The sequence below is a fragment of the Miscanthus floridulus genome, chromosome 2 (genome assembly GCF_019320115.1).
Source record: "Miscanthus floridulus cultivar M001 chromosome 2, ASM1932011v1, whole genome shotgun sequence".
Lineage (NCBI taxonomy): Eukaryota > Viridiplantae > Streptophyta > Magnoliopsida > Poales > Poaceae > Miscanthus > Miscanthus floridulus.
The window spans coordinates 43,703,882-43,729,980 of NC_089581.1; the positions used below are offsets into that span (position 1 = coordinate 43,703,882).

Here is a 26,099-nt window from a genome sequence, read left to right on the forward strand (position 1 = left end):
ATTTCTCAACGGAGACTTAGAAGAAAATGTTTATATGGCACAACCGAAAGGTTTTGTCATGGAAGGAAAAGAACGTTTGGGATGCCGCCTAAAGAAATCCATTTATGGATTAAAACAAGCTTCAAGACAGTGGTACTTGAAGTTTGATCAGACAATAAAGAATTTTGGGTTTAAAGATAATGTTGAGGACAATTGTGTCTACGCAAAGTTTAAGAATGGGAAGTTTATCTTCCTTGTCCTGTATGTGGATGATATCTTACTTGCTAGTAGTGATGTCAGTCTACTACTGGAAACAAAGAAGTTTTTGTCCTCAAAATTTGATATGAAAGATCTTGGTGAAGCTTCGTTCGTTCTAGGGATCGAGATTCACCGAGATAGAAGTAAAGGGGTATTAGGACTGTCACAAAAAGCATACATAGAAAAAGTCTTAAAGAAATTCAGTATGCACAAATGTAGTCCCTCACCTGCTCCTATAGTCAAGGGCGACAGATATGGGGATTTTCAATGCCCCAGGAACCAATATGAGATCGATCAAATGAAAGTGGTTCCATATGCTTCAGCTGTCGGAAGCTTGCAATATGCTCAAGTGTGTACGCGCCCTAACTTGGCATTTGTTATCGGGTTACTTGGCAGATTCCAGAGCAATCCTAGAATAGAACACTGGAAATTGGTAAAGAAAGTCTTGCGTTATTTACAAGGAACGAAAGGCCTCATGATGACGTATAGAAGATCTGATTCACTCCATATAGTGGGATATTCAGATTCTGATTATGCGGGAGATAATAGAAAATCCACGTCTGGATATGTGTTTACTCTCGCAGGGGGAGCTATTTCATGGAAAAGCTCAAAGCAAACCGTCACTACATCGTCCACAATGTATGCCGAGTTTGTAGCATGTTATGAGGTAACGGGGCAGGTGAACTGGCTAAAGAAGTTCATACCCGGTTTGAAGGTGGTTGACGACATCAATAGACCACTGAAGTTATACTGCGATAATAATCCAGCAGTACAGTATGCTCACAACAATAGGTCAAGTGGTGCTGCCAAACACATTGACATAAAGTATTATGTTGTGAAGGATAAAGTCCAGGATCAAATGATAAGTCTTGAGCATATAAGTACCGAAAAGATGCTCGCGGATCCGCTTATAAAAGGCTTACCACCCAACATGTTCAGAGAACATGTAGCCGGCATAGGTTTAAGGGAAAGCCTATGATTCCTGGACTATAAAGGGCACAAAAGTTAAGGTAACTATTTCAGATCAGAGACGTGCATTATAGCTGTTAAATCTATCGGCGATTAACCGTGACGATGAAACATGCTCTATGCATCATCTGTGAAGAAATGAGTAAGGATAAAAGGATTAAAGTTTAAAGTTTAAAGATGAAAGTAATAGTGAGATCAAGGGAGAGAATGTTAGATTGATCTCCCAACCAATAAGCCCAACGGCCTATTGGGCCTTGGTCACGCGCCCTGATCGGGGGCGCCCAACCCTACATGGTTGGTGAGCCCCCGTCGTACTGCGCTATATAAAGAGGTGGGGGGCCGGCGGCTCAAGGTACGAGGTTCGCCGTGAGCCGCAAACCCCACCGACAAATCCTAGACCGATCTAAGAGGGCGTGCAGCCAGCGACGGGAAGCTCCGCTGACTTCGCCGTCGTCACTGCTACACCGTCCGTGCAACCTCTACTCCACCCGTCGCTGCCCGTGTGCTGCCTCCATCACCGAAGCCGAGATGGCCAGCTCAACCGCGACTCCCTCCGAGGACTCAGGTTCAACACCAGCACCCTTACCCTATCTCTCTCTTGATGTAGTGTTCTAGGTTTAGATATGCATGTACTATTACGGATCAAGGGTTTCCCTCTAGATCTAATGCTAGAGATCCTAACTGACATTAACACGAACAGCCTTGCTCCGCGGTGTCGTCGGTGCCTTCTTCCTCTCGCTCGGACATTCGACCCCTGCAGCCTTGGTACGGATTGGAAACACGCTGGTACGGCGTGCCCGGGTGGAAAGCGAGGCCTCCTGGCCGACGGCGAGGGAGAGGAGCGCCCGAACAGACTTCTTGGCGATCTTCTTCTTCGCGGTGAGGTAATCCGGTGTTGGAAGCCGGAAGAAGATGGCGACCGCAGTGGTGGGTGGAGTCGACGCGGTCGTCGGCGCGTATGGCGTGGGCACCACGGCGGTGGCGCGCGCCGGTGAAGGGGTCGTGGCCGGCGTCAGGGCGAAGGACTTCGGCGAAGTAGTCGTTGACGCGGCCGAGGGTGCTGTAGGCGTGGGCGGCGCAGCTGGTGTCGTGGCCGTCGTCGTCGGGGCGGAGGTCGCGGAAGCTGTGCTGGATGACGAGGACGCCGAGGAAACGCCATTCATGCGGGCCAAGATGGCGTTCATCTGCTGCAACATCTCCGTCCACCTCGATATCGACGCCGACATCTCCGACAGCGACACGGAGAGTTCCGACACAGTGGCCATGGCGAACTCGATTTGGGGAAAAAAATTTAGGGAAATTTTCGGCTCAAGATCGAAGGCTCTGATAACCAATTGTCAGGAACCTGGACTATCAATCTCTATTACAAGGGTAACTTGATACAATATCTGGAGAATCAGAGAGAGATTAGAATGGAAAGAGCAGGAATTAGGGTAGAAGGGCAAGAACAGCAGGAGAGGGTTTCTGGATAGATGTCTCGAGGAGGAAGACGAGTTCAGTATTATGTTCGATGCCCCTTTCGGTTACAAGCCCTGGCATATATCTGCCGACGGCCACACACGCACACCTACTGGCCAAGGCCCATGAGCATGCCGAGGCCCATGAGCACGCCGAGGCCCAGCACATGCCCGGGTCATGACATCCACCACCACCGCACCGAGGCGAGCACCGATCGACCGCGCGATGCGATGGAAGGCAGGCACTGTCACACTGCACTGTTCTGCTGCTGCTACCTGCCGCGCCGCGGCGGCAGCATGCATGCATGCCATGCTGCGCGCGGTCGTGGCTGCGTGCTGCCGGCGATGGCTTGTAAATCGCAGGCATGTGACGCCATGACGAATCATATATGCGTGTCGCGTGCGCTGGCGCTGGGCCGCTGGCTGGCGGTGGCGGCCGGTACGGACACCGGACATGCAGATCTGCTGGCTGCTGCCGCTCCGTCGGTGGCCGTTGCGTTTGTGTCGGGCGGTGTGGTGGCGGTACCATCCATCTGCTGGCTGCTGCTGTGCTGGCCGGCTGCCGGCGGGGTCGGCCCAGCCGGGCGCCTGCCGCTGGCCTGGACCATCCACTCATCCAGCCAGCCGGCCGGCCGGTCAGCCTTTTCTCCACGAAGCGTGCTGCATGCATCAGTGGGCCACGGCCCTCATGGGCGGGCGGGGCGGGTGTAGGCTGCAGCAAGAGTCCGTGCTCTGGTGGTGCCGCTGATCTTCTGCGCCCGGGGACTCCATGAATGCTCCGTGGCTCCGTGTGCTTGCATTGCAGCAGAGACGAGTGAGTGAGTGAGCATTGAGCTTGAGCATTGGCGGATCCAGGGGGGGGCTGGGGGGGCTGCAGCCCCCCCCGGGAGAGTGATTTTGCCTTGATATTACTGTAGAAAAAACGTGATTTTATCGTTAATCTTCGACATTTGTTCTAAATCTCTATTGATTAGCCCCCCCTGAGGTGCTCATCCTGGCTCCGCCACTGAGCTTGAGCAACAGCACCGCTGGCGCTGAGACGGTATGCATCAATGCATGTGCTGAAGTCCATCTGCCTTTTTGGAGGGAAAACGATTACTGCAGCTATACTAGAGCGCTCATGGCCCAGAGCAACCGAACAGCCCAGGCCCAGCTCATTCATGCAGGGAAGCACGAAGCCCAGTTCACCGAGGGTGTTAAGTACCCCGCTGGGCTTGTAGACTGCTGGCGCAACTTCTGGCCCAAAGTGCCCCGGCATTTAGCCCAGAGTGTTCGTTCGTTGGATACTTGGATTCATGTAGATTTCCCGGCTTGGGAGTTTTTTTTTTCCTTTTGATTTTGATGATGAGAATGAACGAATTACGAATCTGACGGTGCCTTGGGCTTGGGAATTTTTGTTTTCTGATGACGAGATCGGCAAGTCGGCCAGGAATACTCAGACATCAGAGAATATATGAACTGACGATTTTCTGTCTGCGTAGCTTTTCAGTGAGCGCTATATATTCTCGCAGTCCTTAGATTAGATATACACACAGTTGATGCTGATCCCGGACTCATGGTTTAATGGTTACATGACACACAAGTCACAAGTAAGCTAAAAGAATAAATAAAGCTATATCACTGATCCACAAAAACGTATAAACCAAAAGGACAAAAAAAGTGTAAAAAAAAAGACGCACAAGCTATAAGCAACTGATCATCCGTAGCTAGCACGTACTGTACTACGTACACAACTACAGCTCGATCGATGGACACGTACAATCTGAATCATCAGACCACACCACACCACTCTACGCCGTACGTACAGTTCGTCGTCGTATGATTTTAATCACACCCAGCCAGCAATCCGGCCGGCAGTGACGAAGCCAGAAAAAAATTTAGGAGGGGCTAAACAAAAGAATAGAGGCTTTTTTATCTTCTCTTAACCTTAGCCCCTCCTACCTAATACATATATGCATAAAATTTTAAGGGAGGGTTTAGAGGGGCTACACGTGTCTAGGATCGGTAGGGGGGGCTAGAGCCCCCCTAGCCCCACCGCTGGCTTCGTCACTGCCGGCCGGTAGATGTATCGATCAGCTAGCTGGCCACCCTGCAGTTGGTTCGGATGGTGCCGGCGGTGCCGGTGAGCACCTCGATGGCGCCCATCTTGAGCATGGCGGCGACGAAGTCGGTCTGGAACGTGCCGGGGCTGTTGGTGTAGCCGACCACCTGCGCGGCGGTGGTCGGGTCGGCGAGCAGCGCCTGGTCGGAGGCGAGCAGGCCGCGCTTGGCGACCAGGTTGGCGTAGTAGTTGGTGTCGAAGGTGGTGGGCGTGACGGGGTCCATGGACACCGCCGGGTCGCTCCCCTGCACCTGCGGGCACTGCTGCGTGAGCGCCGCCAGGTACGCGGGGTCCATGGACGGGTCCTGCCCGGCGCCGCTGGGCCCGTACGAGTAGAGCCGGCCGTTGAAGGAGCTGCAGCGCGCGTTGCCCACCGTGTGCGCGCCCGACAGCGCCACCATGTCGGCCTGGGTCAGCCCCTTGGCGCCGAACACCTGGTTGAGCTGGCTCACGCTCGCCGTCGGCGGCGGCAGGTTCGCGCCCGCCTCCTGCGCCGACGAGACGTTGCCGTCCCTCCTCCCCGCCGGCACCTGGTACGCGTTGCCCCCGACCTGCGTCGTCAGACAAAACAAAACGGAGCTTTCTGTCAGTACTACCGCCAGCGATTCATCGAACGCGACGCGGCGGCAGCTGAGGTGGCACGTGCATGCGGACCCGGAAGGCCGGAACGTCCGGTCGTCGCGGACAGGAACCTCCGGGCCGGCGCGCGCGAGCGCGACTGCGACGGCAGAGCAACGGGGCAGAGTGGGATGGGAATTGGGAATATGGGATAGGCCATGTGGACGTGCCGGGACCGGGGAGGGGGAGGGCACATGGGGTGCGCGTCGGATCCACGTGAAACCATGCGCCCACGAACGTGTCCTGGCGTGCCCACGCCGCGTTCCCAAGGCCGGCCGCCTCGTAGCTTTCGCTCCTGCCTCTCCCGGGCCTTGCTGGCCGGTCACGAGACATGGACGTCAAACCGCCGCCGGATGGCACTGATGGTGGCTCGACCGCTCTGTGTGACTGTGTACCTCTCGTCTCTTGTGGACGGAGAGGTTAGCGTCGTGCTCTGTTTTGCAGCTGCGAAATGGAAAGTTCTGTTTCCTACGCTACGCTCCCTGGCTGTAACGACCATCAGTGACGGTGTGACATCGACCTCACTCGTCTCACCAGCTGGTGACTACCTGAGCGTGCACAAGAAACCGCTGGTCCAAATAGAACGGGGATGCAGCGGCTCAGGCTCGACCAGCATGTTTAATGCTGAACGTGGTTCAGTTGACTTAATAATGGTATCGTATCAATGTTTTTCAGCCTGTGTCAGCAGTAGTGATTGTGCCCAGGTTCTAAGTACTATAGTTCAGGACCCAAACTGTATCGTCCTTGCTGCAGAAACGCGATAGAATAACAACAATGGTCGTGTCATCAGTAATGTAGCGTATGGAAAAGTCTCCCTGTGACCCTAACGGCATCTGAACCACGCCGTGGACGAAGCAGCCCAACTTGCAAAAGGACTGAACCGTTGCAAATCACCAAGGCCCGGCCAATCGGTGGAGATCAAACTAACAGCAAAATCATATGGAAACACTGCAGTTCCTATAGAGAAAATGTCTGGACACAGGGATAGTCGGATAGAAGGCTTGCTGCACTAGGCATGTAGACGAGGGGAGGCAGGCTCTGCCTTGGTATTTGAGCATCCCCTGCACTGAATTGCATGGACTTTGTGCCTGGAGATGGGCGCCTATGCCTTGGGGAATGAAGAAGATGATCCATCCGTCGGCCATGGCCCGGCAGACGAGCATTCTTCTGGTTTGCAGCGCTAAAATGCCCCCAGCCCAAGGCAAAGGGAGCACTACTCCTATTGCTCAACTGTACACAGTTCCTAATGCCATCTTCACCTCCAGAAGGGCTCCTTTCTACAGCTCTCTCTCCCTCTCCTATGCTGAGCCTTGGAAGGCGACACGACACAACCATGTGCCGTTGCTGCTGCTACGGACACCGCCGACCCACCGGTAGGCCCGTGGCGCACGGTAACGAACCGAACCAAACAAAGCCAAGACGTGCACCTAAAGAAAAGGGCGGCTCGCCTCGAGTCATCTCTCCTCTCTGCCGGAGCATAACCGGCTGGTATGGTAGCTGCACGGCCACCGTGCCGGCCGTGCTTGCGCTTGCTTCGGAGGCAGAAAGAAAGAAAAGAAGAAGAAAAAAGGAAGCCTCCAGAAAGGCAATGCACCGACGAATCGGCCATGCCTCTTCACTTCCACTGCGTCGCGCGCGTGATCCTAGACCGATATCGAGTTCTGCGTTCTATCTTGGGATGGGAGTCATTTTGTGTTTGTTATTACTCCACTGCTGACTGAAGTGAACCGGAGGAGGAGCTAGTGGATGGGCAACTGCTGTGGTAGGTGGAGTGAGAGACTGAGAGTGAGAGTGCGTACCAGCGCGAGGGCGTCGCGGGCGGCGAAGGCGAGGATGTCGGCGCAGGAGACGACGCCGAAGCAGGCCTGCTCCAGCCGCGTCTTGGCGCTGTCGATCACCTCGAAGCCCAGGAGGCTCGCGTTCGGCGCCGCGTCCTTCTCCGCCTGGTTGCCTGCCGTCGAGTCCAGCAGCACCGACCCGTCGCACCCCTGCAAATATGCGTTGCCGTCGTCAGTACAACAGCTCGCTATCAGTAAAGCAAAATAAACTGATCGATGCTCGTGTTGCTTCTACTGCATGCACGTGACTCATGTAACAGATGAATAGTTTCATCGCATCGCTGTAAAACAAGGCCAGGAGAGGAAAAGAATATGTGTGCGTGGAGGGGGATGAATGAATGAACAGAGGAAGGAGAGGCAGGCAGGCAAGCTCCACATGCAACCACGCAATGCAAGCGAGGCACCCGTCCCCACAGTGACACCACGTTGCATTGGATCACTGGAAGCTTGTCTCCTCCTCTTGTACGCAAGGCAGCAGAGTGCTTGCGCATGGCAGTAGCTATTAGGTGAATCGAAGCAGCTGTATGTACTGCATGCCGTGCTGTCATTCATCAATAACGGAAGAGAGCGAGAGTGCGAGCACTGACCCTGACGAAGCAGTCGTGGAAGTGGAGGCGGAGGAGCCCCGCGGCGATGCCGGGGTTCCCGGACGCGGCCTTGCTGACCTCCTCCTGCACGATGATCTCCGCCGCCGGGCACAGCGTGTCGTAGAACCCCACCTGCAGCTGCGCCCTCGACACCGCCGCCGCCGCCGCCGCCGCAATCACCACCGCCCACACTAGCAGGCCCGCCGCGCCTCCTCTGCGTCGTCCCCCCATCCTCCGATCCCCTGTCAGATGCTTGAGCTGAGAAGCGCTAGTCCTGTCGCCGGCGGCTGCAAAAAGGCCACCTTTTTCGCTCCCCCTCCCGTGTCGATTGCTACCGCTGATTCTTCTTCCTCCTCCTCCGGTCACAGCTGCGCGGTGGGACTCCGGTCGGTCCAGGCGGTTTTATAGGGCAACTGGCAGAGTGGGGGTGGCCATCCCATGTGGGAACGGGCCCTGCCTGAGGGAGGGCCATTGCTAGTGCTTAGTGGTGGAGGAGAGAGAGTGAGAGAGGGGCCCTTGTGGTTGTGGTCTATGATTGATTGAGATTTGTGAGGCAGTGAGGGGATATGATATAATATAAGAAAAGAAAAGAAAAGAAAAGGCAGGCGCTGAAGGAAGAAAACGATGCATGCATGGGATCTGTAAAAATGATTCAGGTCTTTTGGTTTTGATCCGCTGCAGTGATGCATCGAAAGCGTCGATCTTGTTTCTTTGCGAGGGGCCCCATGGACAGTGTCACAGTGGGAGTTGACATAGGGCCCTTGGGTAGGTGCAAAGGGAAGGATTGTATGCTAAGCTGAGCCGGGAACCCTTTCTTTTCTTTTCCAGTTATATGCACTACTCCATGGAGCTTTCTTCCCATGCATGCTGAGACTGAGAGCTGGCCAGGTCAGGTGGTACTACTAGAACATGCACAACAGCACAAGAGATGCAGGATGATGAATCATGAATGGCGGTACAGTGGCCGGGTTTACTATATATCTCCTGTCAAATGAAATTACTGTGCCTCTGATTCATCTGGCAGCACGAGCAACAACCTCCTGATGTACATAACAAGTACATGCACGATTGCACTCCATCAATTTTGTACTTCCATCATTGCCACCTCCCGTGTGATAAACGCGAACGAACTCATCAGTTTATATATACGTACACAAATACGCACAGATGTCGGGTTGCTTCAGAAAGTAAGGTAATCAATGTCAGTGCAGTGTTTATGAGGCATCATCGTCCCTTGATGATTCAGAGTTTCGTCGTCCCGATCCGTAAGCAACGACGAGCGTCAGCAGGCGGGAAACGCGCAATCATGCCAGCTGCCCCCACGCGGCGTGCTGAATCCACGGCCACCCCGAACATGCACTGCATGATTGATCAATTAAACCCCATGGATTGGATTGGATTGCTTCGTGGACGGAATTGACTCCTGCCGCCTACGTTAAGTTATCTCTACAACTAAAATATTCATAAGAGAATCGTTGACCGACGTGTGAAACAAATCATCGCTCGCCTCCGCTCCCTTCGTGCGAAACAAAACCTTGACCGCTCGCTCGCTCGAATGACCGCCTGGCTTCGCAGGCTCCCTCGCAGTCTCGCACGCGAGACCGCCCGACGCTCCCCTCAGCCTGTCGCTCGCTCCCGTGTCATCCAGCGGAAAAGGAAAGCCCTCAATCACAGCAATCCCCAATCCCATTCCGCGCACTCGAGAACCATCCTTCCCGTGCCGCAATACCTCCTCCCCTCCGGTAGCTAGAGATCGCGCCGCCATCTCCCGCCGGCCTCGCTCCCTGCACGCCGCCGTTCTCCACGGTTGCCCTTGCACCCGCGCCGTCGCCGTCGAGCGTCGCGGCCGCTATCACCAAGCCGAGGGGAGCCAGTCGACCAGGATGGTGGACTTGCCTTCCTCCGACGTTCTCTCCCGCCGGCCTCGCTCCTCACGCGCCGCCGTTCTCTATCCTCGCCGTCGCACCCGCACCATCGCCCTCGCCCTCGCCCTCGTTCTTGGCATCGCATGCCGTGGTCACCCTCGCCGTTCTCCGCAGCGCCTCAGTTGGCTTGGGCGTCAGGCGCCAAGCCCGCAGCGACCCAGTTAGCCAGAGCGTCAAGCGCCAGGCACCTAGCCACCAAGCGGACGAGCAGTGCCCCTGCAGGCTGCAGCCTAGCCCTTCTGCGGTTCTACCCTTGCTCGTTGCTGCTGCACAGTGAGCCATACAGTGAGTAATTTTACTAATTAGTTATTTTAATCCATGTCACAGCTCACAGGTCATGTGTTAATACTTGACCATTCTTATAAAATGAAATATTTGGTCATTTCGCATCCCTTGTATTATAACATGACTTATGTCTTCTTTACAATAGTTTTTCTTGAGTTTACGTAAGCCTGGAGGGGGTAGGCTATGCTTTTATAATAGTTTTATACCATTAGATGATGCCAATTTCAGGAATGGCGGTTTCTAGCGTGTACTTCTCTCTTTTCTTAGTTGTTGTGAAATGCCTAGAGTCATCTTTTATACCATTAGATATTTTTTATTGTGTTTAACATTATCTATCCATCTATCTCTCATCCCTTCCCCGCGCCATAAGGTGATGTCAAGTAATTATTTTTATCATGCGCTCACTGAATTTGCTGAGTTTGTTTTGCCTCTTTGATTAACAGTCATAATAAGATGTAGAACTGATATGTCCACATTTTGTTTACAGTTGAGCAACTGACTCTGAAAGTCAATCATTTTTTTAAAAGCAAACATCCATCAACTGTTGTACACAAAAAGGTATGCAAAATCTTAGTTTCTCTTATGATTTATTTATGCTAGTTTATCACATCTAGGGACGATGCTTTTTTATCTGTTTTATCTTGATTCATTGTATGCAAATGCAATCGAGATCCCTCAGTTTATCCTTCACTGCAGAGTTGTATTACTTGCAGAAAACAAACACTATGTGTATTTAATACTTGGAAGTACTTATTATAATTATTTTCTTGCAACTAATGCCGCCCATAGCATTGTATTATAATTATTTAACACTCAGTGCATTTAATACTATGTGTATGCAAATGTAGTTTAATGCTTTGATAGTTACATCATGTAGTATTTCATATGGTCACCCATGGCATTGTGTCATCAGATTGAGGTTGTTGATTCAGGTGTTACATAGTATCATTTTGATCTGTCTAGTTTGTGGCTGTGGTGCTCATGGGAAGCTCACTGATTTTTTTTTTCAAAAATCAACATAGCTTTCAATTGGTTGTATGCCCACCCTTTAGACTTTCTAAACATGAGATAGCAGTTTTTCCATTGCCATCATTAATCAGCTCATGTTGTCAGTCAATTAATAGAACATGACCCTATATAATCCCTACTATTGGACGAGCATACCAAACAACCTGTTGTCGCCTGTCAAGCCGAGCTAGGTAAATGTCGATTCCAGATGAAGTGAGAATAGAACACTCGCATGAGTTTAGGGAGTACAAAGAAGGTGCAACAAAGATGACAATGTCTAAACCCTTATCAGGAAGACGATAATTTCCCTTTACATTTTTCTCAACAATGGTATGTAGATAGGAACCTTAGCTAAGGTAGTTTGCAATATGTAGTTAGGCATGCATCTCCTAGATATATCTAGATTAATGGTTGTCGGTTTCTATTTTTCCTGCACCATTTCTACTAACTGCTAGCTCTTAAGTGCTAATTGCAATTAATATTAACTATTTCACTGTTTCTATAATAGATTTATACAATTGATAATACTTCTCGTGCACCATTGCGAGACAAGACTAACACTGCTAAAGAAGGTAATATAACATCGTGTCAAATATTATATGGCATGTACTATGTGTATGGACTATGGTAACTTATATTACTCTAAAATTAACTATAGCCGATGCTAAAGAACGTAAGAGAGAAAGGGATAGAGCTCGATAGCTTCAACAAAAGGATGCAATTAATAAGAGGCGCCGTGAAAAATATCATCAGAGAAAAAACTAGCATGTTTTTGTAACTACCAATTGTAATGCGTGAATCCTAACATATTGCCATGGCGTGATGAATTGACACTTATTTTTTTCTTACAGATATATGTAATGTGTATAATTTTATAGATGACGAAGCTGCATCAAATAAGGAAAACGTTGATCAACAGATGATTGGCTCCATAGGAATGATTCCTATCATACCAACAATATTGTTGATGAGAACATGTCCACTCAATTATTATGTAATTAAATATGCTAAAATATTTTAGGTCTTTTAAAATGATATTGCAATAATATGACCCAATAGAACTAATGAATGTATTTATATGATTTTATTGATAGATGAGCCAGAAATAAAAACTATAGAGAAGGAGAGCACTATTGGTACAAAAAGTACATCGAGAAGTGACTACAAGAATGGATGGTACAAAAATATGACGCCTGAATAGAGGGAAGCAAGGCGTGAGCGTCAAAGGTTGCACAATGTTGAACCCAAGTGTAAGGAGGCATTGAAATTGTCTAAGAAAAAATTCAAAGAGGTGCAGAAGCACACCCTGCACCTAGAGTCTATCGCCATGGAGAACCCATTATATATTCCTGAGGTTGTGTGGCCCACTGTGGGCGCATCTGGAAATCATGGAACTATGACAAAATCCAGTGATTGGGTTATCCCAGAGTTCAGTGCAACACCTCTTTATATTCCTCCACCTTATGAGGAGGCCAATGATGAAGGATGCGATGAGTTGCTATCTGGCCATATGACACAAAGATCACATGTTCCATCTGGACAAAGACATGCGTTGTTAAAGCGTCGTAACACAATGTTTGAGCGTCGCATTGGCTCGAACACAAGGGCATCTAATAAAGATGGTGACTTCATGGCTGAAGACCGAGTGGGTGCTAACACACCCTTGACTCAATCAGTCATGACCTACAACGGTATATATTGATGCCTCATTATCCCATTTAGGGGACCTATATACCTTATTATATCTAACCAATCCATGGTAATTCCATGATTAACAAAAAGGGCAGGACCCAAAATTCAAGCTACATCATCCACACCGACGACACCACTGTTTGATGATTGTGAATGCATGGCTGAAGAATACCCGAATGATAACACACCCTTGCCTCAATCAGTCCTGACGAACAACGGTAAATACTAATGCCTCATGACCCCATTTAGGTGACCTATATTGTATACCATATTATACCTAACTCAACCATGGTCATTACATGATTATCAGAAAGGACAGGACCTAGCCCTCAGCCTGCATCAGATGCACCGATGACACCACTATTTGATAACAGTGGTAATTTACACTTTTTTTGTAACATTCTATAAACTATTTGAACTCCTTTGTTCATTTTTACCCATAGTTCTACTAACTCACGTATCTTTGACGACCATAGATGATGATGAGGGAGATATATTTGAAGAGGATGATGAAGAGGATGAGGGATACCTATTTGCTAGGCAAGGTATTTGTATGAAAGACCGAATATAAATCAAATCTTCCACTACTTTATCTAAACTATTATGGCTTAAATGTTATTTCAGAAGAGGAAGATGATGATGATGTCCAAGACAATGACCTTGAGGAAGACATGACTTCTATCCCTGAAGTACCTAACCGATATGATGAGGTGTATAGTAATATGCCTATAGATACCCATATGTTAAAACATGTTGCAAATTGCGAGCACTGCGATGCGAACAGGTTTGAGCATGAACCATGTGGGTTCTGTTGTCATGACAGAAAGGTTTAGCTCAATGAACTAAACGTACCTAATGAGCTTATGAGGCTTTGGTCAAGTAATGACGCAGATGCTAGGCACTTTCGTAACAACATTAGGTTTTTCAATGGGCATTTCTCTTTCACTTCTCTATATTGTCGCCTCGATAGCGCTAGTGCAAGCTAGAAGAACAGTGGCATATACACCTTTCGTGCACATGGCCAGATCTATCACAACATAAGGTCATTTGGCAGAGAAGAGGGTAAGGAGCCAAGACATCTCGAGCTTTACTTCTATGATGATGATCCAAGCCTTGAGCACCGCTATCGACGATGTCGTGAAGAGAAGTGCTAAAAAGACAAGGAAGTCATTAAGAGGCTTATGGCCATCCTTCATGACAACCCATACTCACAACATCTTAGGAGTGTGGGCCAGGCTCACCACCTTGAGGACTATCATATCACACTAAACCTTGACCAGAGGTTGGACCAGAGAACATACAATGTATCGTCAACTTTAGAGGTGTTGTTTGGATCGAGGGAAGTGAACTCCTTAGTCAGTTCTAGAATAGTGTTGTCCTGCATGGGAAAGATAGAAGCAGACACGTCATCCGCTCATATCATGGATGTTACGATGCTCTTTCATACCCTCTATTCTTCCCTAAGGGTGAGCTTGGGCGGCACATGGATATTCCAAAGAAAGGAGTTAGTATGGAAGAAGTCATCGAGTATCGTGCCCTATAGAAGGCTCGTAGTGGGTCAGAAGACGAAATAGGTTTGTTATTCTTCTTATTTAAATACTTTGCATACATGTACCTCAGTGGTTATTCTACAAACAACTCTAATTCATGTCTATTTTTTGTAGACTCCCCTGGTAGACTATGCGTGTCTGTGTATGACTACTACTGCTACAAGTTTTAGATACGTCTAGGAATATTTAACCCCATACTGTACGGCAAGCGTCTATTCCAGCAGTTTGTAGTCGACACATACATCAAGATCGAGAGTTCTTGATTAGATTATATACGCAACCATCAAGATGATATTAGGGCCAACCTCTACTAAGGATTGGTTGATAGCCTACATGCCGGTGAAGGTAGAGCAGAAGCTGTTGGAAAACGGACAGTGATGCCTTCATCATTTATTGGAGGCCCACGTGACATGAGGTGTCGGTACATGGACGCCATGGCTCTGGTATGGAGGTTTGGTAAACCAGACATCTTCCTGACTATGACATGTAACCCAAACTGGGATGAGATCAAGCATGAACTCTACCCTGGCCAAACACCACAGGATCATCTAGATCTCATTGTTCGGGTCTTTAGAGCAAAACTACAAGAGCTGAAGGATAGACTACTAAAAAAAGATATCCTTGGAAAGGTACGAGCACATGTTTATGTTGTGGAGTTCTAGAAGAGGGGTCTGACGCATGCACATTTTTCGCTAATCATGGATAGGAAGTACAAGATCACGTGTCTAGAGTAGTATGATCGCCTCATCTCAGCTGAGCCCCCGAACAAGAAGAAGTACCCAGTCTTGTACAAGATGGTTACCAAACATATGATGCATGGCCCTTGCGGACTGCTTAATCACGATTGTCCATGCACAAAGGGTCATGATTCCTGCAAGAACGGTTACCCTAGACCTTTCTACGATGTCACAGTACAAGGCAAGGATTCATATCCAGTTTATAGACGGCGTGAAGATGGCCGAAAAGAAAAAGTTCATGGACACAAGCTTGACAACAGATGGGTCATGCCTTACAACCCATATCTCCTCCGTCTATTCAACTGCCACATCAACGTTGAGGCATGTGGGAGCATCAAGGTAGTCAAGTATCTATTTAAGTACATTTACAAGGGTCGTGACCCGGACGTCTATGGCTATGAGAGAGGCTGACAAGGAGGATAGTGAAGGGAGCATTGATGAGATCAAGCAGTATAGAGATGCTAGATGGGTAACCCCCCTAGAAGCCTTGTGGAGGATATACGGGTTTGATTTGAGTGATAGGTACCCTCCTGTTTTGTCCTTACAACTACATCTTCTAGACATGCACATGGTGTCATTTCATCGGTGCCAGGGGATTCGATGAGTGCTTGATTGTCTTGGTGCTGATAAGTCAATGCTTACAGCGTACTTCGAGAAGAACAGGACAGATGAAATAGCTCGAGGTATATTGTATTGGGACTTTCCTAAGTTCTATACGTGACAAGCACAGGGAAAAGTTTGGCAAAATAGGGTACATCATGATACATTACGATAGACTAGAAGAATTGTGTCTGTCAATCTAGCCGAGGGGGAGTGTTACTGTCGGTGCAGAAAGTGACCAACACGTAAATATTTATAGTTTTGTCGTACGTTGTGATCAGAGGTGGCCTAGCACTTAATAACATAGGGTTTATACTGGTTCAGGCAACGTGCCCTATGTCCAGTTTGAGTCGATCGGTGACTTTATTCCTGAGCCCAGGTGCTCGAAGTTTGTAGTGGGGTTACAAACAAGAAGGAGAAAGATGGGGGTACAAGAGGTCCGGTCGGACTCTGGTTAGAGGGACCGAGAGCGATAGGAGCTTCGCTATGTGCTAAGTGTTCAAGCGTGTGCTCATGGTTTAAACCTGGTGGTTTTGCTATTGTGTACTAGTGAACTTGATCGATCTGAATCAACCTATCTATTGGAAGAGAGCGCGTCCTCTTTTATAGATGAAGGGGGGTGGCCTTATAAGTGAGAGGGAGGGAGTACGTTCGCTGCTAAGTCTTGCTACCCACATCGGCTGGTACAAGATGATGGTAGGCACCCACAATACTGTTGAATGCTAGATGCACGTGGGAGGTTGCGTTATTTTGTTCAGGTATGGCAGAAGTCGGTACCTACTATAATGTTGATGCCTAGAGGCATGTGAGGGATTTTACCGTGTTCGCCTGCTATGGTAAATGCTGGCGCCCACAACACTGTCGATGTCTCAGAGGCACGTGGGGGAGCCTTACCATATTTTTCTAGTATGGGAGTTGATGGCGCCCACAACACTATAAGGGAAATGTTAGTGCCTATAACACTGTTTGGGCTTTGTCATGCTAGGGAGGTCACAGGGTACTGTCCTGCTGGTGTGTAGGGTACGGTCCTTGATGTTGCAGTTGACTTGGGTGCCCTGTCTTATCTTCTTCGCTTGTTTCTTGGTCCTTACCGAGCGGGCGTCTCTGGTCGGTTGGTCCTAGTCAGCTTTGATTGTGTCAGCCAGAAAGGAGTTGTAAGAAGGGGTTCGGTGCATCCCCGGTCGTCCGAAGGTGGGCTATAGATGAAAGCGAGCGCTCCTATCAGAGAGGCGGGCCGAAGTTGGAAGTGGGCACCGTTCCTCCTCGGCCAGGCCTTCCGGTCGGAGATTTGGACCGCCCTTCTGGCCTATCGTTTAGGTATTTGGGCCAGCCTAAGAGCTGCGCGTTGTTCGTAGCATTTGTCTGCTGGGCTAAGCCTTTGCTGGGAAGCCAGTCTATGAGGGACCCCGGGTTTATGAACCCGACAGGAGCCCCTGAGCCCCCGAGCAATTTGGATAGAATCCTTTGGGGGATTTTTGTCTCGATGGTGGGTGCGCGCGAGCGCACCCGTGGGTGTAGTCCCCGAGCCCTCGGGCGATTCGGGCAGAATCATCTAGGGGATTTTTCATGTTGCCAGCGGGGGAAGTTTTTGTTTCGTCAACGGGTGCGCGCGAGCGCACCGGCGGGTATGGCCCCTGAGCCCTCGAGCGATTCAGGCAGAATCGTCTGGGGGTTTTATCAGTGGGCATGTGTGCGTGTATTTTAGTCGAGTTAGTTGTTTTTTAGGGATCAGGTGAGACAAAGCTCATGGATCCTGGCGTCGGTGCGCACCATGGGATCGGGCAAGTTAGAGTCGTGGATCCTATCGTTGGTGCGCGTCGTGGGATCAGACGAGTCAGAGTCATGGATCCTGGTGTTGGTGCATGCCTTGGGATCGAGCGAGTCAGAGTCATAGATCCTGGTGTCAGTGTAGTCCGCGCAGTCGAGGTAGTTAGTTTTAGGGATCGGACAAGACGGAGCTCGTGGATTCTAGCGTTGGTGCGTGTCGTGGGATCAGGCAAGTTGGAGTCATGGATCTTGGCGTCGGTGCAGCCCACGCAGCCGAGGTAGTTAGTTTTAGGGATCGGACGAGATGGAGCTCGTGGATCCTAGCATCGGTGCGCGTCGTGGGATCGGGCGAGTCAGAGTCGTGGATCCTAGCATCGGTGCAGCCCGTGCAGCCGAGGCAGTTAGTTTTAGGGTTCTGATGAGACAGAGCTCATGGATCCTAGCGTCGGTGTGTGCCGTGGGATCGAGCGAGTCGGGTCATGGATCCTGGCCTCAGTGCAGCACACACAGCCGAGGCAGTTTAGTTTAGGGATTAGACAAGACGGAGCTCGTGGGTCCTAGCAACGGTGCACGTCGTGGGATCGGGCGAGTCGGAGTCATGGATCCTAGCCTCGGTGCAGCCCACGTAGCCGAGGTAGTTTGTTTAGGGATCTTGAGCCCCCAAGCCCCTTTGGGCTTTGGTAGGGGTCGGTTTGAGTTTTTGTGCGTTACCCCATCCTCGATTTCTCACAATCGGAGGGGCTAAGCTTTGTCGCTTGCCTCAATCGCTTGGGCTCGAGTGACATGCTTGGTGAGTTCGCTAATGGGTATGATCGAGTGGAATCCAGGTCCGTCGTTCATGACGGGGTTGGCATAGCCCTCTTGTGACATTCCACTACTCCTTTACCTACAACCCAGTAGATGCCTAGGTCATTTTGGAGACCGACCCAGGTGGCCTGTTGGCCTCCCCTCGATGGAGATTCTATGGGCTTGGCGTGAGGTTTCAGATCGAAAGAGAAGGTTGAGATGAACCTATCTGCTTTGGGGTAGACTGGGCGAGGGCCACACGGGGCTCATCTGTGTTTTCTCCCCTGGCTCTGTTTGACGCGAGGCAGCCTCGAGCCCTTTGTGGGCTGGCCTTCGAACCTTGGTCGGTCGTTGCTCATGTTGAATGAGGCAACTACCGCTTTGTGATGCAACACGGAGCGTTGCGATGCATTTCACTACATGTGTGATGCCTTAGTTCCCGAGCCCCTAGGCAATTTAGGGCCCAAATCGTTCGGGGGGCACAGGCGTATGAAATGAATACATGTATGGATGTATGAAATCATTATAAAGAAATAGCAGGGGTCAGTAGTGTTACCTTGATGACTCGAGTGATAGGGTTTGAAGAGCTCCAATCGAAAATGTCCGACCGAGACTCGTGCTCGTCATTCATGACGGAGTCGGCATGGCTTACATGGGGTGTCCCTTTGCTCCTTACCTGTCTCTTGGTGTTTTCCTAAGCCATTAGATCGACTTTAGGAAGACCGATGGTCTCTCCTGGCAGAGATCCGGTTGTTTGGGTTTTTCCAAGTTCTGCCTGGGGCGGCGGAGAGCCGCCTACGCGTGGTGGTGCTTTGGTTCTTGCACCTAGCATGTGGTAGTGGTGGGCCATACCCAGGCTACGTCCCATCTGATCAGTCACTGTTCTGTCAGGCAGGGCGTGTCTTATCGGTCAGGGTGCGTCCCATCGTATCCCAACTCATTAAATGGGGAAGGGAGAGGGTTTGTTCGCTTGTCATTTTGCCTTTCCCCGATCAGCGCGCCTTCCCCAACTGTTGTGCCCTTTTCCTTAAGTAGGAGAAGGGAGAAAGCTTTTCGCCCCGTTCCTTTGCCTATTCCTTATCTGTCGCCTCTTCTCATCTTCCTTCTTGCCGAGAGCGTTTGAGAGCCACGACGGTTCCTAGGAGAGAAAAGGGAGAGAGCGAGGGAGAGGAGAAAACTCACAAATTCATTCACGAACCCTAAGTGAAATGTCGGACTGGAGGTCATCCACTATGAGGGAGTCGGTGCTGGAGGCCTTCGCCATGAAGGGGTTTCTGCCACCGAAGGAGGTGGTGCACTAGAGAGCTCCTAGGAGGGAGGAGTTCCCACAACCTTGGCCTGGCGAGGTGGTTTCCTTTCTTGCATTCCATGAGCACAGGTTAGGATACCCCATGCACTGGTTCCTATGTGGGCTCCTCAATGAGTGGGGTCTAGAGCTGTAGCACCTCAATCCGACGGGGGTGCTGCATATTGCCAGCTTCATCACCGTCTACGAGGCCTTCCTCAGGATGGAGCCACACGTGAATTTCTTCTAACGGCTGTTCTCTAGGCGATCTTTGCTGATGGGGAATCCGCCTGAGGCCACGTCGGTGGGGGGCTTCACCCTATAGAGAAAACCGAGTGCGAGGGGCTCGTATCCCGCATACATCCCCTACAACTCCAACTGAGGGTAGCACAGGGAGTGGTTTTATATCAGGAACCCAGTGGAGGCGCCATTCTTGGTGTTCACCGGTGGGAGGCCGGAGAGGTGGGATAGTTGGTCATGGGGCGCTTCCCGTCGGGAGAAGAAGAAGGTTGAGATCATTGAGGAGGAGCTCCAGAAGCTTGTGCAGCGTGGCCTTGATGGGGTATGGGTGTTCCACACCCTCTATCACCGTCGGGTTGCTCCGTTGGCGAAGAGGGCCCGGCCAATGTGGAAGTACGGAAGCCCATCAGACCCCGATCATGTGTCATCAGAGGAGCTACCGAACGACGAGGTCTAGAGTCGCCTCGACTGGGTGCTACAACTAAAGCCCAAGGAGAAGGTCGATGGAAAGCCCGGACCCCTTAACACCTCGATGGTGTCCAAACTGGTATGCTCCCCTCTCTTTACTCCATGTTCTTTTCCCCTATGCTTTCCTGCTTTTTTTATTTTGAGTCGTCTGTTTTGTAGGGACTTGAAGCTTACAAGTCCTGGCCGCACCTTCCAAAGGGGTCGGAGGGCGTGGCTCCGTAGGCCACCCAGAAGGAGGCGGCGGATGCTAGGAAGAAGAAGAAAGCCAAGGAGGTTCAACGGAAGCATGAGAAGGAGAAGGAGATCGCCTGGCGCATGAAGGCTGGGGAAAATAGGAGCGACGTTGAGTCAGAGCTCGAGTCGGAGGATCCCACAGAGGTGGATGACATGATTTTCTCTAAGGAAGAGGAAAGCCAGGAGGTCGTTGTGACCTTGGCGGAGCGTTGTGACCCTACGGCGATGTCTGCTAGCAATGAGCAGGAGGTGGAGAGGCGCGCCGTGGTTTCCATGCTAAGGAAGCATGCGGCAAGTGTGGACGCCGTAGGTGAACAGGAGGCGAAGTGGACATGGTCACCGCGCCCTTCGATGGCATCGCCAGTCTCGTCCCCACCTACCGTGGATGTGGCTGAGCAAGCCAAGCAGTCTGAGGAGCGGACTTGTACCCATGCGTCGCTAGGGCTAGCACCAGCGTGCGACCTAGAGCAGGAGGATGCCCCGCCTGCCGCTCTGATCGGAGTGCCCCAAGCCAAAGGTCATGGTGACTCATGGGCCGGGCAGGAGCCGGTTGGTTCGACTCTGCCCTCGGCTGAAGTGAGGGGGCATGGGTCATAGCCTTGGAGCGGCCCTCGCCCTATGGGCCCATCGACGTCAGGTCTTGGCTTCAAAGTCATACTGCTTACATCCCGGTATGTTTTTCTTTGTTTCTTTTCAATCTTGCTGTTGAGTCTTTTTTGGAGTATGACTGACCTGTGCTTTTTGATAGCTGCCGGATGTTGACGAGGTTGAGCATCGCCCCAACTCTCATGTAGGAGGTTTGGAGGCCCACCTTGTAGTGCGCCGTGGCAAAGCAGCGGGGGAGAGCAGGGTGGGTGGGGGTGAGCCTTCCTTCGGGGGTGGCGCTGCCAGGGTCGGTTGCTAGCACGACGGCAGCGGCAGCGACGATGTTGGCAGTGGTCCCAGTGGTGATGGTGGAGGCTGTGTTGGAGGTGTCCCTCGCAGCCCCTCTTCCACCGGCTATGGTGGAAGAGGAGAGGGACACTAGGCTTCCTGCCTCGCCAGGCGAAGGGCTACACAGCTCACCATCCCTGTCAGCACCGAAGGTACCAGGAGAGTGGCTGGGTCAGAACCGAATATCTACCAGCGGCCCACGAAGATGAGGTGGTGGAGATCCCCTCCGACAATGAGGTGGATGATGTGGTGGAGCTATCGGCGTCATCGTGGGAGCTAGCATTGGTCCTTATCGAAGGCTAGACCCTCTAGTGGGCTAGAGGAGACTGACCTGGTGTGGCCCTGTCCTGAGGACCTGACCAAGGTTTAGTTCATCCTTTGGGATTCGCAGGAGTGTCAGCACTGGGACATCCTTAGGGGAGAGGACTCGCCATGGAGTCCGATCTCGCCAAGCTATCGATGAAGCTTGAGGATGCCTAGGAGTGGGTTAAGTCTGTCCAGCAGTTGGTCAAGGTCAACCTATAGCATGCCGTGGAGGTGAGTTTCCCACACTTGTCCTTGACCCCTTGATCTCTCGTTGTTTGCCTCAGCATGTTTGCTTCTTGTTTTTGTAGGGTTTGTATGAGATGTCATGCCGCAAGTCCTATTTTCTCTAGATGGAGCATGCTCGAATGGGCGAGCTTGAGCGTCAGCTAGAGTCCGCCCGCTATGAGTCCCAGGATCGAGCAATGGAGGCGATCGAGGTGCGAACAGCAGAGCAGCTCGTGGTGGAGCGGGCGACCGCCGCCGAGCAGGGGCTTGAGGCGGTGAAGGCCCACTAGGCGGAGACCGAGGTGAAGCTGCAAAAATCCCTAGAGGACACCGAGATAGCGCTCCAAAAATCCCTAGAGACCCTTGAGTCAGAGCGGAATGCCCTAGAGTCAGAGCGGAACGCCCTAGAGTTGGCGTGAAAGGCCCTAGAGTCAGAGCGAAAGGCCCAGTCATAGGTAGACCAGGAAGTGCTCACGCTTTGGGGCCGGGTGATGGGGACAGAGGAGGCAAACGCCCATCTACGCGAGCAGGTGACCTAGTAGGTGGAGCAACACTCCGTCCTTGAGAACACCCACCTCAGTAAGTACCTTTTCTGCTTTTGACGTGTCGGTTTCTTCCTTTAGCTTGATTCTGAGCTTGTCGTCCTTTTTCTAGAGTTGGGTGGAAAGATGGAATCGTTGGAGCCGGACCTGGAGACGACCAAGGCAACCTTTGGCCAAAATGCGAAGGCGCTGGCCAAGTCCCTTGAAGAGCGACGTGCTCTTGAGGGGGAACTTGACCAGATCTACAATGTTGCCCAACTTGTCATCTCGGAGGTCTTTGGGTCGGCACCAAGTACTAGCGTGCCCGCCATCTAGCTGGCGGAGGTTCTGGATGAGGTCCGGGCCCTCATCACACATGGGTTGTTCTACGGAGCATCGGGGGTGTTGACTTCGGTGGCGATGTACCATCCGGACCTGGACTTCGCCACTATCTGCAGTGGGTATGCCGATGGCTTGAGCATAGGGGACATCCAATCGCTCGAGGAGAGCTTGCTGCCGCACGCAAGGTTGGTGACCGAGCAAGTCTCTATGCAGTGGGTGATGGATGCCCACCATGAGGACATGGCCAGAAACATGTGTCGGGCAGACATCACCTAGCCTACGGATGGCGCAGAGCCTAGGTTGGAAGTGGACATCGCCCTGCCTTCAACCGAGCCGAATGTCATCCATCCGGGGAGTGAGCAGCCCGTGCCTTCGCTGGTCGCACCAACAGCAGATGACGCCGAGCACCCCCAATAGCTTGTAAAGTATAAGTAGTTTAGCAGATGTAAAAAGTTAAGTTTATGGGGGAGCCCTCGTGTAAACGTTCTTATGTACTTAATGACTACAATCGGTTTTGTTTTTTGTGATGGAGTCACTCCATTTGGGGAAGCTTGTCCCATTCGTTCCTTAGTTTTACCTTAGCATAATTTTATTTTTTATTCTTTCTTTTTCGTACTTGCCCGTTCGTCCCATAGGCTGTAACCTTAGGAGCTCAGGCATGGCCAGCGAGGCTCATCTACTTGTAATCATAGGTAGAGGCGGGGTACGATCGGTTGGAATATTTTAAAGCAAACCTACATAAGATAATTTAAAGGAACAAACTACCCTTTTGTTTGGGTAGGAAGGAGTTTTACCATATGATAGTAAATGAAAAGAGAGGTAGTAGTGCACCCCCATGGAGCCCCCAAGCGACCCGGGCCAAAAGTGTTTGGGTTAGGGCGCTTTTATAGGAGCAAACGTTAAGTAAACAATGGTAAGACTGAATTTTAGGGGAAGAAACAACATAGCTGTTCCAAGCATTGGTGAGAATGTCGTCCTTGTCGTCCTTCAGTTGGTAGGAATCTGGTCGGATCACCTCGACCTTCAGTCGTCTGGATCCTTGCCCGCTACGCCCCTTTCTTGGCTGCTGCTTCTTTGCCTTTTTCTTCCTTTGGCTCGCCGGCCTATCACAGAAGGTGCTTGAGGAGCTTGTAGTCTTTGTAGAGGTGTTTGATGGGGTAGGCATGGTTGGTGCATGGGCTCTCCATGAGCTCATTGAAGTGGCCTAGAAGGTCCTTCTGGGGCTGCTTGCTCATGTGATCAGCCATGGTGGGCTGCTTGCCCATGTGATCAGCTATGGCGACCAACGTGCAGTTGGTCAGTCGGCGATGATCTTTTTTGTTCTTTTTCCCCCTCTGTGTGGAGGGGCCCTCGTCCTAATCCTGGCGCTTGGCCTTGCCTTTGCCTCGGCCTCTGTTGGAGTGCTACGGGAGTGGCGCTCTTCGGATGCGTCGAACAAAGGCTTGTGGTCCCAGGCCATCCGGGCTAGGACTCCAGTTGCTGATGACGCTTAGAGCATCTTGGTTCGGCCTGAGCCGCTCATGTATAGGTGGTTGGTGCAGAGCAGTCGCCAAGTCAAGATGAGGCGTAGATGCGGCCTCCTAGACACGCTCAGTGGCTGTAGCGGTGAGTAGGTGGGGCGATTCGTCTGGTGTGTCCCCACTCCCCTGGTGGGGAGAGAGGCCGCGAGTCGGTGTCGTGATATAGAGCTCTCTACCTATTGAATGATGGTGGTCTCCACCAGTGCCCGGAGGTTCCGGTGGATCACCTATTCCTGAGGTCATTCGGCTTGGGATGGCCATGCAGAAGCATTGCCGCATCGGTGATGTTCTGATTGGCCCAAGCGAACTGTGGGGCATCGTTCCCCCCATCCATGGTGTTGCGCTAGACCCGACAAGCATGACCCCAGGCGCCGCTCGCCAGTTTATGCGCACGGGCGCAGTGTGGTGCGTCGAGCGTGTTGGCACAGTCCGTGGTTGGTTTAGCCGTTGTTGTCGTAGCTCCTCGCCACCCTCCAGTGTGAGCGCGGGGGTCTCCACACGAGGGTCTAGAGGGGTGTGAGTCTACAAGGACTCCGTTACCACTGGTGGCTGTCTTGGTGCATCCATCATAGCGCATTCCCAGGATGGACGGTGGCTAGGCGCCACATTGCCGATGCTAGAGCCATCACACTCAACATCGTCATCCATGAGGTCAGGGAAACAGGTGGGAGCATAGCTCACCATCCCCATGAATTCGGATGGGAGAGGGGGCGGCACTGGCATCCTTTGGAGCCCCTGGGCGTATGCATCCACGAGGGATGTGAGGCCATAAGGGAACCGGTCGCATGGCGGTTGCGGTGGGGACAATGGAGTCCCTTCGAATAATCGGCAGAAGATAGAGAATAGCAAGTAAATAAAGATATGTACATTACTCATAGCGGGGTTTGACCAGAGAGTTTGCTCGGAATGAAGTGCAGGTGCCTCATCATTGAAGTCGTCATGCGTCCTAGAGTCGATGGAGGGTGCCCCTCCGACGGGTGCCAGAACGAGTGCCTCCTCGCGGAGGTGTAGTACACCGAGCCAGTCAGCGATGAAGTCCAGGCTTCTAAAGAGGAAGGCCTAGGACGGCTCGAAGACGGGTGGAACCTGTGTCCCAATAGGTGGGAGTGCGGGAAACTCCAGTGAGCCGAAGCGAGTCATATCGCTTGAGCCCGCCATGGTGAAGGTGGCGGAAAAGTGGGCCATCCGATGACCAAAAGTGTTGAACATACAACGTCTTCTCCACGGATGGCGCCAACTATCAGTGCAGAAAGTGACCAACACGTAAATATTTATAGTTTTGCCATATGTTGTGATCGGAGGTGGCCTAGCACTCAATGACACAGGGTTTATATTGGTTTAGGCAACGTGCCCTACGTCTAGTTTGAGTTGGTCAGTGACTTTATTCCTGAGTCCAGGTGCTCGAAGTTTACAGTGGGGTTACAAATGAGAAGGAGAAAGATAGGGGGTACAAGAGGTCCGGTCGGACTCTAGATAGAGGGACCAAGAGTGATGGGAGCTCCGCTAAGTGCTAAGTGTTCGAGTGTGTGCTCATGGTTTGAACCTGGTGGTTCTGCTGTTATGTACTAGTGAACTTGATCGATCTGAATCAACCTATCTGTTGGAAGAGAGCGCATCCCCTTTTATAGATGAAGGGGATGGCCTTACAAGTGAGAGGGAGGGAGTACATTCGCTGCTAAGTCTTGCTGCCCACGCCGATAGGTACAAGATGATGGTAGGCGTCCACAATACTGATGAATGTCAGATGCACATGGGAGGTTGCGTCAGTTTGTTCAAGTATGGCAAATGTCGGTACCTACTATACTATTGATGCCTAGAGGCATGTGAGGAGTTTTACCGTGTTCGCCTGCTATGGTAAATGCCAGCAC

General features: G+C 51.3%; 1 protein-coding gene and 1 pseudogene across 1 annotated transcript; one reads left to right on the plus strand and one right to left on the minus strand.

Moving 5' to 3' along the window:
- Positions 1 to 4,253: 4,253 nt before the first annotated feature.
- On the minus strand, positions 4,254 to 8,245 carry LOC136522806 (peroxidase 5-like). The gene is made up of 3 exons (XM_066516612.1): positions 7,808 to 8,245; positions 7,182 to 7,370; positions 4,254 to 5,315 (listed from the first exon to the last, which is right to left on the minus strand). The coding sequence occupies exons 1-3, from the start codon at positions 8,036 to 8,038 to the stop codon at positions 4,740 to 4,742; spliced, it is 996 nt and encodes a 331-aa protein (XP_066372709.1). The 5' UTR covers positions 8,039 to 8,245; the 3' UTR covers positions 4,254 to 4,739.
- A 2,667-nt stretch (positions 8,246 to 10,912) lies between these two features.
- On the plus strand, positions 10,913 to 14,437 carry LOC136536426 (uncharacterized; annotated as a pseudogene).
- The last annotated feature ends 11,662 nt before the right edge of the window (positions 14,438 to 26,099 follow it).

Coding starts and splice junctions, on each gene's coding strand:
- LOC136522806 (XM_066516612.1), bottom strand. CDS start 8,038: ATGGGGGGACGACGCAGAGGAGGCGCGGCGGGCCTGCTAGTGTGGGCG. Junction 7,371..7,807: donor TCCACGACTGCTTCGTCAGG/GTCAGTGCTCGC, acceptor GCATATTTGCAG/GGGTGCGACGGGTCGGTGCT. Junction 5,316..7,181: donor CCCGCGACGCCCTCGCGCTG/GTACGCACTCTC, acceptor CTGACGACGCAG/GTCGGGGGCAACGCGTACCA.